General features: G+C 42.5%; 1 protein-coding gene across 6 annotated transcripts in view; it reads right to left on the bottom strand.

Annotated features, from left to right (window-relative positions):
* LOC124145526 (cyclic nucleotide-gated cation channel alpha-3-like) overlaps positions 1-21,079 on the bottom strand; it is a 73,632-nt gene that overhangs the window by 46,887 nt on the left and 5,666 nt on the right. The window contains exon 1 of one of the 6 annotated variants that reach the window (XM_046515364.2): positions 13,545-13,653. The exons of 3 other annotated variants lie outside the window; for them this stretch is intronic. Coding sequence is in view for 2 of the 3 variants with exons in the window: in XM_046515335.2 (XP_046371291.2) it covers positions 12,845-12,916 (72 nt within the window). In the remaining variant the exon portion in view is untranslated. Of the gene's footprint in view, positions 1-4,848; positions 4,892-12,844; positions 13,293-13,544; positions 13,654-21,079 lie in introns of those variants that run through there. 2 more of the 6 variants (XM_046515335.2, XM_048402836.1) reach the window with 2 other exon arrangements.

Below are 21,079 nucleotides of genomic sequence, written 5' to 3'. Positions count from 1 at the left end.
CAAGTGGCTGGTATGGCTGAACTGATTTTTCAATGTTAGTGTCCAATGAGTAATGTATGTAAAACGTAACTGTATTAACATGGTCTTTGGAGAGTCGGTGGGCATGTAACATTTAACGCTGCTTTAAAATGACGGTGCGTTCACACGGTAAATCTTATCAAGTTGTACCATGTAAATGCAATTTCAGACAACTTTGCAACAAGATATGATATTGAGTAAAACATGATTAACCCATCAGGGTGTAGTGTAGTGAACGTTTATAACGCTGCCGTACCTACTTTGTTGATTGGATACATGGAACTTGACCTTACCATAATATATTGGTGGACTCTTCACTACCCTGTGTCAATCATCCTTTGTTCATACGATACGTGAGTGAGTTTGGTTTTACGCCGCTTTTAGCAATATTCCCCGCAATAACCCTGCTGGGAACACCAGAAATGGGCTTCACACATTGTACCCATGTCGGGAATCAAACACGGGTCTTCGGCGTGACGAGCGAACGCTTTAACCACAAGACTACCCGACCGCTCCTCATACGATACGAATACTTGACGTATAGAATTTTGAAACCGAATCAACATATGACTCTCCGTGCCTAGCTAAACAAAGATGATTAGACATACAGTGCCTGGCAAAGAAAGTAAACACTTGAAGACTTGATTTGAACGAAACATTACAGACGTTATCAAATCGTTGATGTGTGGTACCTGTGAACTGATGCAAACCTGCTTTCCTGCTTCACCCTGCTCCTTATATTACATCACCATTGAGTAACCATTACTTGTTTGTTTCAGTTTAAGTTACTATGAAACATAGGTGTATATTTTATTTTGTCAGGCAGTGTACAGTAAATAAAAGAAACGACCTTAAACACTAATGATCAAACTATGATAAAAACTATACAAAAAAGGTAGAGGACATTTTGCTTTGAGGAGAAACTACAGGAAAATACACCAGTGCCTGGCAATGAAAGTAAGTGATTTATGTGTCAGGAACATTTACGAAGAAATCAAGCTCCCAAACACAACGTTGTGACAGTCATGAAACACGTAACCTCGGACAGCACGTGCAAGGGGTAGTGTGCCAGATTTACCATTGTCACTCAGACTCGGCATTCGTGTCCAACTCGTGTTATTCCGGAACAAGCCGAATAGCGACTCGTGCCCCTCTCATGGCCATTTTTGTGACCGGGTTCCGTCTTAGCGCAAACGGGCATACCTAAAACAATTGTCAACTCGTTGCGTAATGGTTCACATATTAGTTCCCCATGTATTATATATATTTCAGATGTAATTTAAAGCTAATTGGGACGTGCGGAATTATACAGTATGACTGAACACATTTAACTATGTCTTGGGTATATTTTTAGATGCAAGACATGTAAAATAAAAAAATATTTCTGAGGGATTCTTTGACGAAGAACTTGAAATCGTACGTGCATTCTGATTGGTTTGTCGTATTTTCGCACATAACATTCATCGATAGGGGGACGAGTCTTCTTGCAGGTTACGGAAAGGGGCGAGTGTTGACGAATGTCAGACTCGGTTGTGAGAAGCCGCATATTGTTTTCTTGGAACCAAACGCACAAAGACACCTTATATAACACATTCAGTCATGAAGGAAGCAACAACATTGATCATGCGACGTTTAGAACGTGGTGAATGTTACCGTGCCATAAGCATATTGCAGGTAGGCGCACGTTAGAATATTGTTGCCCAATCGCTGTATGTTTCTCAGTCTGCCACCAGCAGATGGTATGCACCATATCAACAAACACATAACGTCGATGATGGACGTCGCCCTGGCCATATTAGTCAGAACTATGGCATTTAGAAACCGGTTGCAAATTGCCATTGAGATAAGGGGTCGGTTGCAACAATCAACTGGTATAACAGTCCGTGCCCAGACGGTGCGAAATATCGTCAGCACAGGTTGCATTTGCGTGCACGACGTCCAAGTGTTATCCCATAACTTGCTGCACGTCATTTGAATCAGAGGCGCGTGGTGTAAGGTGAGGTGAGGTGAAATTGGGTTTAACGTCGCGTCCAAGATTATTGCACTTATATAGCGACGTGCATGTACGTGTATGTGTGTGTGTGGCTGCTTGTACTAGTCCGGACTGATGCCGATTTATAGTGCTAGGTCACTGAGATACCATGCCGCAGTTTAACATGAATACCCCACTCAGACACAGTATACTGACTCCGAGCCGACCAGTCCTTGTTTTAGCCCCTTAATGCCGAGCGCCAGACAGGGTAACAACAAGTACAATCTTTTAACGTCTTTTTGTATGACGCGGCCCGGGATCGAACCCTGGACCTTCCGCTCTCCGGGCGGACGCTCTACCACAAGACCACGGAGGCGGTCGCGTGGTGTAAGGACGGCCAGCACTTGGATAATCGACCTTGGGCTAATGTCCTGTTTTCTTTAAGAATCGGGGTTCACTCACGACTTCCATAACCGAAGGAATTGGGTTTGGAGACGCCATAATGAGGGATGTATGATCATTAAGGTCGTACAGCATAATCGTTTTGGGGGATGCTTCGATGATGGTATGGGTCGGTATCATATAATTGTATCACTCGTGGTACCATTTGGACAATGTGGTGGGCGATGTTTCATCTTTCAAGTTGATAATGCACGTGCTCATTGTGCCAGGATTGTGACCCAATTCCGCCAACAGCAAAACATCCATGTCATGCAAAGGCAAGCACTCAGTCATGGCCTTCCTCCCACTGAACACGCCTGGAACATCACTGGGAGACGTGTACGTCAACGTCCACCCACCATTGGTGTTACTCTCACTGATGAGTTGAACAACATGAGTCAACATTGGTCGAATCATCAGAAGCATGCCCCGAAGAATTCGTGCATACCCGTCCAACAAAGGTGTTTTTTCTCGATATCAGTGACGCTGGCTGCATAGTGCAAATTTCGAATTTGATCACTCGACCTCTTCAACGATCCAGTGCGCCCCCACCTTATCCCACCAACTATTAGATCTGTGTAGATCTGGGCCCACTTGCACAAAGCAATCTTATCACTAAGATTATCTTAACTCCCATACTTTAACATAGGCTTACGATAGTCTTAGCGCTAAGATCGCTTTGTGCAATTGGGCCCTGATCGCCAAATCCCCAACAGATATGATCATATCATTTCCATTTGCCAATAACTTATACACCAGAAGATGTGTCTTGGTGATTCACACTGTCCCCTATTTTTGCATAGTATATAATAAAAAGTTGAAAATTAATATCGTTTCAAGACAAAAATAAAAAGAGTGGTTCATACATTCGGAACACGTCAATAACAAATTATAAAACGGATTTGAAAACATCCCAGAAAATGATTCCTGTCTAGCAGTGGCCTGATCAAGTATATTCTAGTTCGCTGAGAGTTGTTAAAAATAAGTCGACATTTCAGTTGTTATTCTCTTTGCACTGCAAGTGATTTAGTGCACAGGCTGGGAAGCAGATGCCAAGCAATATGTGAAAACTGGCGCCAAGAAAGTCCTACATACAAAGATAGGGCGCATCACATCTGATGCCGTACAAGATTTCTCCGGGAATCAGTACGTGAGTGCCATGTCAATAGCTTCCTTAAAACTGTGTGAGCTGTATCACAATGTCACACTCTTTATTCACCTAAAGGGTCTGGAGGAGAGACTGCGCCTGTAATTATCTACTCTGTCTCCATGTAACATATGTTATATTTGGGATAACACTTTCCCAGTAAAGTACAACTATTCTTTATTAAGAAAGCGTAATCCCAAATATAACATGATCCCATTTGTTACATTTGACCTCTTTCCAGAGGCCATTATCTAATCTTATCTATTCCTGTTGTTTCAAATGAGCTTACTGCGGTGACATTTCAGTAAAATGGTTATAACTGACAATTCTCACCAACTTCACAGAAGGACGTCATTTTTCAAAAGACAGACCTCGTCCATCAAACCCGTCCATGGAAATCAAAAGCAAGGACGGAAACATGATGAAAATTATGTGAAATAAGATGCACTGTGCATTACAAGAAAACAGCATCAAACGACACGACATGTTTTCAGAGACAAAGTACATCGATTATCCCAAAATTAACGTCACAGAGTCAATATAAATCTATGCACGACTTCAAAGCAGCATTTAAAGAAAATCTTCATCGATTGAGAACCGCAGCCATGTTAAAGTAACGTGAACCTTCATTGCTGAAATGGCTCTTTGTCATCTCTCTTGGAAGGTCTTGTACAAGTCCTAACCAACATCAATTCAAATTACGTTATAACGTTGTGTAATAGCCATGTAATACAATGTATTTGTTAGGCTTAAATTTCTATATTTTTGGTTTCAGTTGTGAAATACCTCATAAGATAACAGTTTAATTAAATATTCATTCATTCATCATTTCAAAGGCTGATACTTTGTTATCAAGCACACGATACGTTGCGGGTACAACTTTCACATCATATCAACATATCCTAGAGAAGACCTGTTCATTATCCAGTCCCTTTGTCAATACCTTAACTATCAATACGGTTCCGTCTTGGTTCGACACAATATTTCTTCAACATTTTCTGACGATCATATGGACCATGGCACTTATCTAACATAATACGTCTATTCGCTTAAACCTGCAATATCGCCTCATATTAGCAAATCAGTTTTCATCTGGTAAATGTATAAACGGAAACGAATCATTAAGACACAGCGACAATCAAATTGCGCTGACACTCTGAGACACTCGTTTTTGATCAAGTCATATATTTACCTCTGTAACAGAAGTTACATGTAACAAGTAAACTTTATGGAAGCAACAGAACCTACGTCTGCCAGCAATATCACTTACCGACTCTTCCCTGAGAAGATAAGCCATGCTGTCTCTCCTGTAGATCTGGACACACTGATAACGACGTGCCTAGCCTCACGTTGTCCTCCATTACGTTACGTCTATTGCTTCATGTTTTACAGCGCGCGTGATCTACTACCAAATCGCGCTTTCCGCATCGTGATTTAGTGCTCAATGAAGATTTAAAGATCATTTTGTCCCGCGGATGTATTTCCGGCGAGCTCTGATTTGAGAGTGCATATCATCGAAACACGCCCCATCCTAACGGTAAACCAACTTACCATTCAGTTTCGTATCATGTGACGTTGAGACCAGTCAGAATGAGGGCACAGAGGAGATCAGATTGCTTTGGTCTTCTGGAATAGCGACATGTCCTTAATTTGCTACAAGTTGTAAGCGACGAGAGGGTCATGTGATTAATAAACTCTTAAGCCCAAGACGTCCATGTCATTCTGAAGACCCGGCCTTGTTTCCATAACATATTAAAGTCATTCAAGTCAATGCCATTTGAAATTGGTATTGATCATCTGCATTCTTCATTCTTACAATGGAGTCCAAATTCAAGATGGTTATTTTTTTCCCTTGAACTCGATGTCTCCTATTACCAAAATAATTCCACAATTGAGATGAGCAGTGGAGGCAAGGATAATGGTCGGATAAAGAATATAAACAGCTTCACGAACCGCTGATTGGTCTACAACCACTCAAATTAATGAAACAGATTTGATTTGCGATGTTCGAGGTTTTGGAAGCTCGTAATTGATGCAATATTCTCGGAAGAAGTTGGATAGAATATAGTGAGTGAGTGAGTATAGTTTTACGCCGCTTTTAGCAATATTCCAGCAATATCACGGCGGGGGACACCAGAAATGTGCTTCACACATTGTAACCATGTCGGGAATCGATCCCGGGTCTTCGGCGTGACGAGCGAACGCTTTAACCACTAGGCTACCCGACCGCCCCGAATAGAATATAGACAAGATAAAGGACGAGTACCATATTTCAGAATAAAAACATGGATAAAGCGGACAGGTTTACCCTTGTCGCGAACACATGGTGCCATCACAGATTTTCGGTAATCCGTTGATATAAGTTTTATCCCGATTTTGCATTGTGCGCCCTGAGGAATCTGTTTCGGCAACATTTAGGACTAATTATTCTTTGGTTTTGGCATTTGTACTTTTATTACTTGTACCCTGACCGTATTAAGTCGGCAATCTCGTCTATAATTGCTGTTACATGTATATAAACGGAAATTACCCTTGAATCGTTTTTTTTCAGAAACGTGTCAATCCGGACTATTTTAATCCGGATATATACGATATTATCCGGATTAATTAGAGTTCGCTGAATATGGGCATATTTTGTACAATGAAACCGTTACTGTAACGGTAAAATCAACCACTATCAGCGTCATCCACCAACATCACCTACAACGCTGAGAAAACACCTGGTACAAGAAGCCCTGTGACATGAGTGCGTCGTGATTGTCGTATGTCTCCATTAGCTGGAGTTGTGCCCTATTTAGCCGATAAGGGGCATCATTGGAGCCAATGGGTTGATGATTCCACTTCAAATTGAGAAGGAGCATCCACTCAGAGTATGATTACACCTTGTATTAGGTCTTTGATTTGCGGGTACTCACGACGTGCGTGCCATTTAATAATGGCATTTGTGATTCATAGGTGAGGTGAGGTGAAATGGGGTTTATTGCACTTATATAGCGACGTGCATGTACGTGTGTGTGTTTGTGTGGCTGCTTGTACTAGTCCGGACTGATGCCGATTTATAGTGCTGGCTCACTGAGATACCATGCCGCAGTTTAACATGAATACCCCACTCAGACACAGTATACTGACTCCGAGCCTACCAGTCCTTGTTTAACCCTTAATGCCGAGCGCCAGACAGGGAATCAACTAGTACCATCTTTTAACGTCTTTTGGTATGACGCGGCCGGGGATCGAACCTCGGACCTTCCGCTCTCCGGACGGACGCTCTACCACTAGACCACGGAGGCGGTCTTGTGATTCATAACGCAGACCAAAGATATAGTCGGAATCGTACAACGGGTTTTAGATTTTTTATGACAAAGGAAATGGTTTTGACGTTTTTATTTATTAGAACCTTTAGAAAGAACTACACGAGTAAAGAAACCATGCATGTTAACACGGGACAATTAATGGTTATAGTGAGTGAGTATAGTTTTACGCCGCTTTTAGCAATATTCCAGCAATATCACGGCGGGGGACACCAGATATAGGCTTCACACATTGTACCTACCCATGTCGGAAATCGAACAGGGTCTTCGGCGTGACGAGCGAACGCTTTAACCACTAGGCTACCCGACCGCCCCTTATGGTTATAAATCGTCATTCATATTAATGTTTGTATTTACAAGTGGCAACATTAGTAAGTATAGCAAACGGTTTTTCATGTCTGCATTTCTAATGTACGGTAAACATGTTTACCTATAACAGGGAATGACATCTGCTACCAGAATTTAAGATCATTTGACACTGCTTAATATCACAATAATTTATACTAGTATATGGTAAGTGTATGCAAAATAATAATAATATGAAGGAAATTGACCTTGCCAGTGAATTAACGTCTGAGTTGTCGATTTAATATATGTATTTTCCATGATGTTTACTTCACCTACATGTCATGTATTATTCTTTATTTATGTTTATTTATGCTACACTGAAATAACATACAAAATTATGTGTTTTCACAATTTGTTTACAGAATCTACCTTCAGTCGCCATGAAATGTCAAGATTATGTTCTTCTTGTCGATAAAAAAATAACAAATATATTTTCAAAAGCAGAATTAATCATAAATTCATAAGACGTCTTGGGTATTAAAGTCCCATACATTCCCCGACAGCAGTTAAACCCTGCACTTTACGTATCAATATTTGCCTGAGATGATAGAGTACACACAACAATGGACTAGTCTATTGACCTCGCTTGACCCCTACCGACTTGGTGATAAGCGTGTTGCAGACTCTGCCTCCAGGCCCAGCGACATAACGCATTGTCCACTGCAGTACAAATATCATACTTGTTTTATTCGGCGATGGATCAATGGCCGGTGTTATAGATTAGTATATTACCATAAAATTTGGTATTATTTTAAACGCGGCATCGTTGTATGGGTTATTTACGAGACATGTGACAAGTCATTATTTGTCATTGGACAATTTGGGCGTTTGTTCGAGTGTTATCTGCTGGTCTGGCACTGGTCATAACAACAATAATAGCACTGCGTCTACTACTACTACTACTACTACTACTACTACTACTACTACTACTACTACAACGACTGCTTACCCGTGTAGATCGGGGGTAGAATAGGTCCCCATGCTTGCCATAAAAGGCGACTATGCCTGTCGTAAGAGGCGATTAAACGGGAGCGGGTCGTCAGGCTCGCTGACTTGGTTGAAGAATGTCATCGATCACAATTGCGTGGATCGATGCTCATGATATCAATCACTGGATCGTCTGGTCCAGACTTGATTATTTACAGACTGCCGTCATATAGCTGGAATATTGCTGAGTGCGGCGTGAAACAACAAACCAACTAACTAACTACTGCTACCTCTGCTATGGCTACCGCTACTGACATCATGCCGCAGTTTAACATGAATACCACACTCAGACACAGTATGCTGACTCCGAGCAGACCAGTCCTTGTTTAAGCCCCTTAATGCCGAGCGCCAGGCAGGGTAACAACAAGTAACAGGCGTTAACGTCTTTTGGTATGACGCGGCCGGGGATCGATACCCGGACCTTCCGCTCTCCGGGCGGACACTCTACCAGTAGACAATTTAAATTCTTCTGATAATTTCATATCACTTTCTGGTATCTCGTTGAATTTTTACATAATTAAATTCGGTACCTCTGACCATAATTGTGCCACGTTAGCCATACAACGACTAAATTGCGCGAAACATAGTTCCTCAACACGAAAACGTATATTTATTTTAAATGTCCGACTGTAATATCCTTTGAAGTTTGATTACAATAAATAAATTTGAAAACGTACATCATTAGATGGGCATTTCGTCTTAAGAATTACGCAAGTAAGTTGGTTACTCTGTGCGTCGAAATACATGTACACAGAATTAGTGCACAGGAAAGAACATTGTTGCGTTGTCGCATTGTCACCCTTCTGAAACAAACAAAACGTGTCAAAACTAACCAAAGCGCGACAGTGCGACAATGTGACAACTCGACATATTTTAACATCAAAAGCTGTCGCGTTGCGCACTGTCGCCTTTTGGTAAAAAAAATAGATATATTAAGCGACAACGCGACAACGCGACAAAGCGACAAATAGCCAATATGTCGCGTTGTCGCATTGTCGCGCTTTGGTTAATTTTAACACGTTTTGCATGTTTGTGTCACAAGAATTTGTCGCAGCGACGTTATTCTATCACAGACATTCAGTCAAAACCTCTGACAATTTCCAGTGTTGGCAAATGAACTGAGCAAAGTATCTGAATGTAAGCAACAAAAACCATTTCCACAATCATAAGAAATATCTGCTGAAAGCAGAGACCATTGTACGATTCCGACTCTCTCATGAGCATGTGTGTATGAATCACTTATCAAACTGTGATAATTCCAGGTGTTCGCGCAAAGGTGAGGTGTCCGACCCACAGATTGCACTGATCATTAAACAGTTTCTGTATTTACTCATGCCAGGTGTGTACGCGGAGATTTGGAAGAAGGCCGGCAGTGTTTACGTCATTTTAAACTGTCTCGTATAAAAAGTTACGAAGGTCAAAATGTGTAGTTCATAGGCTTTTAACGTCAGCTTGGCAGTCAGGTCAATTACAGAAGCCGCATATCGTGTAAATGTAACTGCAATCACCACGACGACGAAAGGTGTAAGTTCGATCACGGCGACTACATGGTCTGATAGTGTTACTTCCACTAATTCTACTACAGGCACAATAACACTACTTCTACACTATCCACAAACCAATACTAGTATCTGTGAAACATATTTTGAAAAAAAGTTGTTAAATTATCTTAATAAAATAAAATAACTGCTGTAATCTAGACTTGCCCACTGTTATAGACTGACATAGAGTGTATTTGATATGTTTGTTTTAGGGTATGCATGACAAACTACACTATCTACTGTTACTACTTTCTCTGCAACTACCTTACACCTACATCCTCGAACAATATACTTGCTACATCTACAACAAGCTTTACCTCTAATACTACATCAACTGCAGCTCTACAACACGTAAAACCAAACCACTCAAAAGACGTGAAGGACCACCTGATTATTTCGTATTACTATGGTTAGTTTGTCCTGGCATGGCAGATTAACTATAGTGATATAGCATGACTAACTACGTACCACTCTGCTACACGTGGCGTCAATAACCACCATTACACCTACCACGAGTGGCCAATGATGTTATAGTTGATGGTGATTATAAGTTAGGCCGAATGCTAAACTGGCAAAAGAAAGTAAACCGAGTTTGTTTTTTATGTAATTGAAAATTGAAAAACTGTTTTGAAATTTGGTTATGTCTACTTAACAACCCCTCATGCCTGCAACAGTTTGTAAAAAGTAATCTGTGGCGTGGTAATTTGTGTAAGAATAAATTGGTTCAACGAAGACTGGAGTAAGAAATGAATTTGCAACCATATGACACCTACCATGTTGGAAATCCTTAAATTGGTGTCGAAAAAATATTAAGAAAATTAAATAAAACCATTTTGAACAATAGGGCGGTCGGGTAGCCTAGTGGTTAAAGCGTTCGCTCGTCACGCCGAAGACCCGGGTTCGATTCCCAACAATGGTACAATGTGTGAAGCCCATTTCTGGTGTCCCCCGCCGTGATATTGCTGGAACATTGCTAAAAGCGGCGTAAAACCATACTCACTCACTCACTCATTTTTGAACATTAAAACCATGTAAAAGTAATCTTTGAGTGCTGACATAGCGCCAGTAATTGGATAATATCTCTAACTTAAGTCATTTTCATTTGAAAATCAAACATATGATAAAATTAACTGACAGGTCTGGTTTCTTTTGCCTCCCCGTTTGAACAGGGAGCCCTGGTGTGACAATACCTATACCATTACGGTGACCACAACGTTCCATCAAGCAGCACGCCTTCGGTGAGACTGAAGCGATAAATACTCTAAACGAGACTGCATTGTCAGTTTTTAGAAGTACTTTAGAATAAACAAGGGGACATTTTCTCTATACTTTATACTTTACTAAAGACACACGCCAACATAAGGGCCATATGCTTCCGACTTAACCCCCACTGGCCAATGGTCAATTGTCCTTGATGTGTGCGCTCCCTGGGGAGGAAGTATTTGGTAAGTGATTGTGAGGGTCAATGGCCACGTGTGGTCAAGGGTTAGAGGTGTGATGGTGTGTAATCGTCAGTGGGCCACATACAGTGTGTCAACACAAGATCGGGCTAGCCAGAGACGTGTTGCAGTACTAACACTCTCATCTATTATACAGTACGTTTCGTGTTGGACATTGTCCCAGTGTTGTTCTAAGTGGTGTCAGAAGCGTCAAGAAACAGCATCCTACGTTAAGAATAAACACGTTAATCATTTTGACACACTTTGAAAATGTCGTAATAGAATAATGATAATAATAAGTATATACAGTTTTTCTTACACACCCCAACTCCCTCGCCGTAATTAAGATGTAGTTTGTACTGGATTGTATAACGTACTGTTGTGAACAGCGCATTTACTGATCTTACGGATCGGTACCTACTGGCCACTGAATTCGTGAAGATCGGTACTCACTTAAATTCGTGCGGAACGGTACTCACTTGACATTAAATTGGTGCGGATCGGAACTCACTTGACATTAATTCGTGCGGATCGATACTCACTTGACATTAAATTCGTGCGGATCGGTACTCACTTGACATTGAATTCGTGCAGATCAGTATCTACTGGACATGGAATTCGTGCGGATCGGTACCCACTTGACATGGAATTCGTGCAGATAAGTATCTACTGGACATGGAATTCGTGTGGATCAGTGCCCACTGGACATGGAATTCGTGCGGATCGGTACTCACTGGACATGGAATTCGTGCGGATCAGTACTCACTGGACATGGAATTCGTGCTGATCAGTACTCACTGGACATTGAATTCGTGCAGATCGGTACCTACTGGACATGGAATTCGTGCAGATCGGTACCTACTGGACATGGAATTCGTGCGGATCGGTACTTACTTGAGCATTCGTGCGGATCGGTGCCTACTGGACATTGAATTCGTGCAGATCGGTACCTACTGGACATGGAATTTGTGCGGATCGGTACTCACTGGACATGGAATTCGTGCAGATCGGTACTAACTTGACATGGAAATCGTGCGGATCGGTACTCACTTGAGAATTCGTGCGGATCGGTACCTACTGGACATGGAATTCGTGCAGATCGGTACCTACTGGACATGGAATTCGTGCGGATCGGTACTCACTTGATATGGAAACCGTGCGGATCGGTACTCACTTGAAATCGAATTCGTGAGAACCGTCACCAACGGAACACTCATGCGTGCGAATAGGAAGGATCCCACGATACATTGCTGGAGTACGGGTGCTTGTGTGCGTGCGTGCGTGCGTGCGTGCGTGCGTGCGTGCGTGCGTGCGTGCGTGTGTGTTTAAGGCGGAAGGGATGGGGCTAGAGTGTATAAGTGTCGCACAAATCATTCGATTACCCACACAAACTGGGCTTTAACGCGACGCGTTATGATGTTTAAGGACATTCAGCGCAGAGCAAATTTGGACAGTGGACACATTTCACCCACGACATGTCCTGCTGGACAGCTAGCCTATCTGTACCCGCAGGGCGTCTGGGTATTGGTTGTGTATAAACAACGCGGCGAGGTATACCCAATCAATGTTGGCTACAGTTAAAGAGAGCACTGTATCACCGTGGGTGATAACTGACCCATATCTCAAGGCTGTCATGTACTTACACGGAACAATCCAGAGTAGATCCATGTGTCGTATGTTCCCTCTTCCGTCATTGCTAAACAGATGTCCGACATTAATGTGTTCCCGTAGCTTGAACTAGTCACGGATAGAACAAGCAATATCCTTGATGATCGACAAGGTCCATTTCACAAGTGTTTTCAAACGACGTAATGCCTCTAATCACAAGTGTTGATTATTAAAACTTCGACGAATAACAGTAATAATGCCCTCAACTCCTTATTACCGACATTTCAAGACCAGATTAAAGTCACGGTGGGCGGATTAGGCCTTTCTGCGATCAGTCCCTATTATCGAAGCATGGCACTGTGTGAAGAATTAAGGAGCGTTTTCCCGAGGGTACTGATGTGTTACGGGGGTTCACAATCACTTTTACACCACCACAAGTCCTGAGGCTGTGCACGTCCCATCGCTGGGTCACAGCCATACACAGACTCAGTGACGACAACAACGACGGAAGTGTAGGCCGGGTCATGGTGATTTATGTATCAGCAATAAAAACGGATAATTTATTGATGACGTGATTCTCGCGGGCGTTGTTTCCAGCCAATTTGGGAATCGAACCCAGGTCTTCCGCGTGGCGGTAGACAAAGTTGTAGTGGACTATCAAATTACAATGTCGACTGATTGAAATTTGTATGCTTGCGTTCTTATCTCTTACCTGTCATTAAACATTGCTCTTACCTGTCACTTGTAAAGGATGCTACGGATGTGCCGAACAGCTCCCGACATATATTAAGTGTTGTCTTTTATTCACTAATCAACATGTTTCACCCCCATATGTTATTGCCCTCAACTGCGACTTTTCAATACCAAACGTGTTGACGGCAGTAGCTGTCAAAGTCCATTGTTTACGGTATTATACCGACGACAGATGGCATGGCTCGTTATGAATATTGGCATGTCACTACAGCCTGGGTGGTCATTGGTGGGTCATTTGCACCAAGGTCATGGTCATGAGTGGTTTCGGCGTATCAATGGCAACTGAAGTATTAATTGATTGATTTCTCGCTATTTTATCACTGGCGGTCTTGATGTGTGTATGGACAATGTGTGCAACGAGCTCGCCATTTAACAGCCTTGTTGAAATAAAGTAAACAACTTACGAAGGGCGAGTAAAGTACTTCAACGACATAGATGTAGAAAGGGTCACGACGTTGTTGTAGCCGCGTAAGCTATTGTCGTAGCTGACGTAGTTATAACAGTTCTTGACACCAAACATATGCAGGTTTACTCATTTCTTATTATATCATATTCCGTTTCTCAAAAATGTGTTCCTCGCTGTTTGTTTTTCTGGAACATTTAGTCTGACAGAATCATAAAAGCATTCCACATCGAAACCCTTGATATTGCAAACTTCATTTCTGATTCGTGGAGATAAAAAACCCTGAACAAATTAATTGGGAAGATTCTTCCAAGATTGATGTTTTGATATTTGGTTCTTGGTTCCTGTACTCCCAGAAAGAGTGAGTGAGTATGGTTTTACGCCGCTTTTAGTAATATTTCCGCAATATCACCGCGGGGAACAACAGAAATGGCCTCACACCTTGTACCCACGTGGGGAATCGAACCCAGGTATTCGGCGTGATGAGCGAACTCTTTAATCCTAAGGCTACCCCACCGTCCGTCTACAAACAGTGGGCATTGAAAGGGGATGACTGTGTTGCAGTCCAAACCGTATTTAATTACCAGTCAAAACGTTTCCTTCTTTTCAACTTCAGTTCTAGGTCTTCAGCAACCCATGCTTGCTTTAAAAGGCGACTATGCCTGTCGTAAGAGGCTCGCTGACTAAGTTGATGCATGTCATCGTATCCCAATTGCGTGGATCGATGATCATGATGTCAATCACTGGATTGTCTGGTCCAGACTCGATTATTTACAGAACTGCCGTCATATAGCTGGATTATTGCTGAGTGCGGCGTTAAACAACAAACAATCAACTTCAGTTCTAACGATTTACCATGAACCCCAAATGCACTCTAACTGAAATAACAGCGTTTATTCGTGAATGGGAGGGGGGGTCGGGTAGCCTAGTGGTTAAAGCGATTCCCGACATGGTTACAATGTGTGAAGCCCATTTCTGGTTTCCCCCGCCGTGATATTGCTGGAATATTGCCAAAAAGGGCGTAAAACCATACTCACTCACTCACTCGGGAATAGGAGACAGGATGCTATATGAATTTGTTTAGTATTCAAGGGCAAATGCTTCATGTTGAATTTTCATTGGGTTTTAAGACAACCAAATGTATCGAATTTAGACCTTCAGTAGATTTTACTTTATTCTGCTATCATTTATCCAGTATATAAACCATATCTGTGTACGCGGCAGCAGTTCCAGTCAGTTCGTCTGACGATGTCGTAATGCTGACGTTCAACGGCACTGCCAGTCACTGGGGTAATAGGCCACTTGACATTACATGGACACAGCTATTTCACCGCGCTGGATGCCTAATAACGCACCTATCACGTGTAGTCCTAGACGAGCAGTTGGGTGTAAATATAACAGAGCACACCCTTAAGGATAATCGACATTTCCTAAGGACACTGCAGTGTCCTAGAAGAATGAACACTCCATTGTCGTTAGAGCCGCGTCGACGCTGTAAGTCGCAATTAGCGTTCGTTGTATAAAGTGTTTGGGTGGGGATATGTTAGAGATGGGAAGATACAGATGATAATCTGCCTGAGGGATCGTAACAGTTTTCACATACAGTAGACATGCAGTCTCACGGGGCTCACCGAGGCTATTGTTAGGGGCTATGTTCACAGGGAATCGGTCGGTCAAGTATGTTATGTATGTCAAATGGGGGTGAGTGAGTATGGTTTCACGCCGCTTTTAGTCCGGGCGGGGGACACCAGAAATCGGCTTCACACATTGTACCCAAATCGAACCCCGGGCCTTCGGCGTGTCAGGTGAACGCTTTTACTAGGCTACCCCACCGCCCCGCACAATAAATAAAGGCGACAAATTACTACCGCAGGAAAGTGGGTAGTGTATGTATCCTGTAACTTATTCGTAAATATAAAAGGGGCGGTCGGGTAGCCTAGTGGTTAAAGCGTTCGCTCGTCACGCCGAAGACCCGGGTTCGATTCCCGACATGGTTACAATGTGTGAAGCCCATTTCTGGTGTCCCCCGCCGTGATATTGCTGGAATATTGCTAAAAGCGGCGTAAAACCATACTCACTCCCTCACTCACTTAAATATAAAGTGACAAAAAACATTTCCACAATCAAAAGAAATTTCTGCTAATAGCAGAGTCGACTGTAAAATTCCGACTGTATCATGTGCATGTGTTCAGAATCACTATCAAATAGTGATGATACCAGGTGTTCGCGAAATGTGAGCGTATCCTGACCAAAAGGTGGTACATGTCATAAACACACACAAAGGCAAGTCAATATTTCACCTAAAAAATATGGTACAAGTCAGAATATGGAATTGCGCACTTTAGTCTGTGATGCGTCAAATTTGGAAATGTCCTCCACATGTCTACCATAGAACCTTTTTAAAGTTTTACTGAGACCTGCCAAAAACTGGCTACCGAAATTCTGAAATGCGATTGGATACAATGTTATATTGAGCACAATTCAAGGGTTGTAGTGTCTTATCAGTGTCAAGAGACAAGACGAGTAGTTAGCTGGGGCGACCAGATGGTAGTGTCACAGGTCTCAATTCATCATCATGACAATATAACATAGACCGGACCCCAAGAGGCAGTAAACATCTGTCACGACCAGAATATGGACACAGGAATCTCCTGTTATATACATATAGACGTATTACCTAATCAGTTAGCTGTATATGTGGTAACTCGTGTCACGAGCTGTAATACGTTCCCGTGTAACGCCGGGGCCTGTGCGACACGAGGCGTTACACAACCCCAGCTCACAATGTAATGTGGTGTATACAGCCGTACCTCCCCTACCGTGAGAACCATGTAAGGATCTGATGCTCTGAGTCATAGATTTAAGTACGTTTTACCACTGTAACACAATAGTTCAGTAAATCAGACATCTATTAGACGTTTTCTGAATACTGTCGTCTTATATATCATCATGTTTACTTAAAAAACTCTTAAAGTGTGGCTGACGGATAAGTAACTAAAGGTTTTAACCTGACTGGATTAGTTAGGGGTACACAAATACGTTCAAGGATTATCGGCTACAATATAACCCTCGCCATTGTAGGATTTCAAGGCCCGTGATGAATTTAGTTGACAGTTAATACGTTGCCACATGTTACGTCAACCATGTAACTGTCAGTACGCGGGGTTCTGTTCCGTATTGTTTTGTAAAGTTACGAGATAAAAAATGAATAAATATTACACCCAGGTAGGTTAATGTGTGGGACAACATCATTCACTCTTGTGATTTGGATACGTTGTGTTTATTACCTATAGGTTATAGTGGCACACGAAGGCCCCACATGGGTACAATGTGTGAAGCCAAATTTTGGTGTCCCCCGCCGTGATGTTGCTGGAATATCGCTTGATCATAATGTCATTTATTTAACATGGACTCCGAGAAAAAAAGTACACATCCATGCATGTTTGATGGTCGCTAACCATGACACATTCAAGATACGAATATAATACTTATGTTTTGGATCTTAAGTTTGTAGTATTTCGGCCATTGTTTTCAGCCTTGTATTGTTTTGATAAAGTTAGATATATTTTGGTCAAATGTATTTATAAATGTATACTTTTTTTAACCGACAGTTTGTTTTTCTGGGCCATATGTAATGTATGATAGATAAACAAATATTACACTTTGTGCCCATGGGGGAATCGAACCCGGGAATTCGGCGTGACAAGCGAAAAACTTTAACCACTAGGCTACCATCGATGCATCACTCTACATATATGTGAGTATTTGCATAAAACAACCTGAAAATACAGTAGTAAACCTTAGGTAGCTTGTTAGAACACGGAGAGCATGGTGAAGATCACTTACACCACGAGTGAGTGAGTGAGTTGGGGTTAACGCCGCTTTTAACAATATTCCAGCAATATCACGGCGGAGAACACCAGAAATGGGCTTCACACATTGTACCAATGTCGGGAATCGAACCCGGGTCTTCGGTGTGACGAGCGAACGCTTTAACCACTAGGCACCCGACCGCGCCCAGAGGCATAGGAATAAATCGCGTAACCATCGACCGCCTCCTTGGTCTTGTGGTAGAGCGTCCGCCCGGAAAGCGGAAGGTCCGAGGTTCGATCCCCGGCCGCGTCATACACAAAGAAGTTAAAAGATTGTACTTGTTGTTACCCTGTCCGGCGCTCGGCATTAAGGGACTAAAACAAGGACTGGTCGGCTCGGAGTCAGTATACTGTGTCTGAGTGGGGTATTCATGTTAAACTGCGACATGGTATCTCAGTGAGCTAGCACTTTAAATCGGCATCCGACTAGTACAAGCAGCCACACACACACATACACGTGCATGTACGTCGCTATATAAGTGCAATAATCTTTGACTCGACGTTAAACCCAATTTCACCCCACCTCACCTCGCGTAACCATCCGTATCTACACACTGATCAGGCTATGAAGTGACAATACCACAATGGGATCATCTCATAGCCATGTGAAAATGGCTACAAAAAGGTGTAGACAAAATAAATGACGTTACATTAGGTGACAAGCTAGAATGAATAACTATAGTTGCGTTTAGCAGTGATTTAAACACACAGGCTAGAACTGGGTGTGTAGAACATAGTTTTAGAATATGCAATTATTATCATAAACAGATAAAAATATATAAAAGCAGATAAGAGGGTTTGGGTGATCCTGACACAGTCAGGCTAGTTTGGTTCATCATCACCTCAGGGCCCTTGTTCCCTCTACACGCAGCCCAGACAGTGAATGGGACTTCTCCCAGGAAGCGCTGCCTATAGCGTGTCGAACCCACCCAGAACTTTTCGGAGAATGTGAAGACTCCCCAACACTGCAGCCTTCTGTATTACCCAGATTCTCAAAAGGTCTGTATTCCTGGAAGCAAACCCGGGTACTATCTCAATGTCAGATTGGGAGGTACTATACCTAAGGCACCCAAAACAATGCAAGCGCGACATTTCGTAAGCGAGGTCCGCATCGTTGCCATGCTTTTTCCTGAATCTTGTCGAAGACATTAGTGTCAAAGGGGACAGAAACTTCAATGACATAACTGATTTCATTGGTTTTATCAAAACGGACACGATGAGGCTTGTTGGCCTGGATATGTCTGAGGCTGTATACGGGCCTATTCCTGTTTCGTCCAATCAACAACACCAAAAGAATACGAAAGGACGGGTACAGTATTCGTGGCTTTGCCAATATTGCGAGCCTTCAGTCATACAAATAGTGACCTTGCAGCTTGATTACCCCTTCCACATATACATGTATAGTGGAGCCCGGGGCCCGCATACAGAGTGCCAATCCGGGACATGTGGTGAGGTGAGGTGAAATGGGGTTTAAAGTCGCGTCCAAGATTATTGCACTTATATGCACGTGTGTGTGTGTGTGTGGCTGCTTGTACTAGTCCGGACTGATGCCGATTTATAGTGCTAGCTCACTGAGATACCATGCCACAGTTTAACATGAATACCCCACTCAGACACAGTATACTGACTCCGAGCCGATCAGTGCTTGTTTTAGCCCCTTAATGTCGAGCGCCAGACAGGGTAACAACAAGTACCATCTTTAAACGTCTTTTGGTATGACGCGGCCGGGGATCGAACCCCGGACCTTCCGCTCTCCGGGCGGACGCTCTACCACTAGACCACGGAGGCGACCCGGGACATGTGTAGTCGCATAGTTGTACCATTATTCCGATGAACATTCTGTCAGCTGATATATGTTATAATTACAACGACACTGTCTATTTGCTGTTGCCTAATTGAATGATATTTTTTTTGAGATTCACATTTCGTTTCATATTATTTAATGTCCCTATCCCGCGGCATGGTTGATATATAACATATTATCAGAGCCATACTTGTCACATTCCTGAATATACGACTTCGTGTTTCTATTTTGGCAGTGTATATATCAATATGCAGCGGGACAGTGATTAAAGCAGCACCATGGATGTCATTAATTCCGTTCTTTACATGGCCACAACTCGTGCTGTCCGTTGTAGTATTGATTTATCATAATATATTGATGTTGTAAATAATGCGTAATGACCACGTAGCGCAATGATGCAGGTATGTGTTCGACTGTACAATACATTACTGACAATAAGAAGTAATATACAGCGGGAGGTATATTCTGAATTGATTAAACCAGAGGGAGGAATTTAGAATAAAGGTAGTTGTAATATTATCAGTATCAGTAGTACAAGTAGCTTCAGTAGCAATGGTAGTAGCAGCAGCAGCAATGGTACCTGTAGTAGTAATAGCAGTAGCATTAAAACGTAAAGAAGAATGGTAGCAGCAGAACAGTGGCAGTAAATAATGTTAAGTAGAAAAAGAACAAGCACCAGTAGACTATCAGTAGTGAAGGGTGTATGTAGTAGCAGAACACACACCAGTAGGGCATTAGTAGCGAAGGGTGTATGTAGTAGCAGAACACACACCAGTAGGGCATTAGTAGCGAAGGATGTAGGTAGTAGCAGAGGAAACACCAGTAGGGCATTAGTAGCGAAGGATGTATGTAGTAGCAGAACAAACACCAGTAGGGCATTAGTAGCGAAGGATGTATGTAGTAGCAGAACAAACACCAGTAGGGCATTAGTAGCGAAGGATGTATGTAGTAGCAGAACAAACACCAGTAGGGCATTAGTAGCGAAGGATGTATGTAGTAGCAGAACAAACACCAGTAGCAGAACAAACACCAGTAGGGCATTAGTAGCGAAGGATGTATGTAGTAGCAGAACAAACACCAGTAGGGCATTAGTAGCGAAGGATGTATGTAGCAGCAGAACAAACACCATTAGAGCATTAGTAGCGAAGGATGTATGTAGTAACAGAACAAACACCAGTAGAGTATTAGTAGCAAAGGATGTATGTAGTAACAGAACAAACACCATTAGAGCATTAGTAGCGAAGGATGTATGTAGTAGCAGAACAAACACTATTAGAGCATTAGTAGCGAAGGATGTACGTGGTAGCAGAACAAACACCAGTAGCAGAACAAACACCAGTAGAGCATTAGTAGCGAAGGATGTATGTAGTAGCAGAACAAACACCAGTAGAGCATTGGTAGCGAAGGATGTATGTAGTAGCAGAACAAACACCAGTAG

Source organism: Haliotis rufescens, unplaced genomic scaffold (assembly GCF_023055435.1).
Source record: "Haliotis rufescens isolate VD_foot unplaced genomic scaffold, xgHalRufe1.0.p SCAF_3, whole genome shotgun sequence".
Lineage (NCBI taxonomy): Eukaryota > Metazoa > Mollusca > Gastropoda > Lepetellida > Haliotidae > Haliotis > Haliotis rufescens.
The sequence above is the reverse complement of the archived record's forward strand: the minus strand, read 5'-3'. Positions and strand labels throughout refer to the sequence as shown.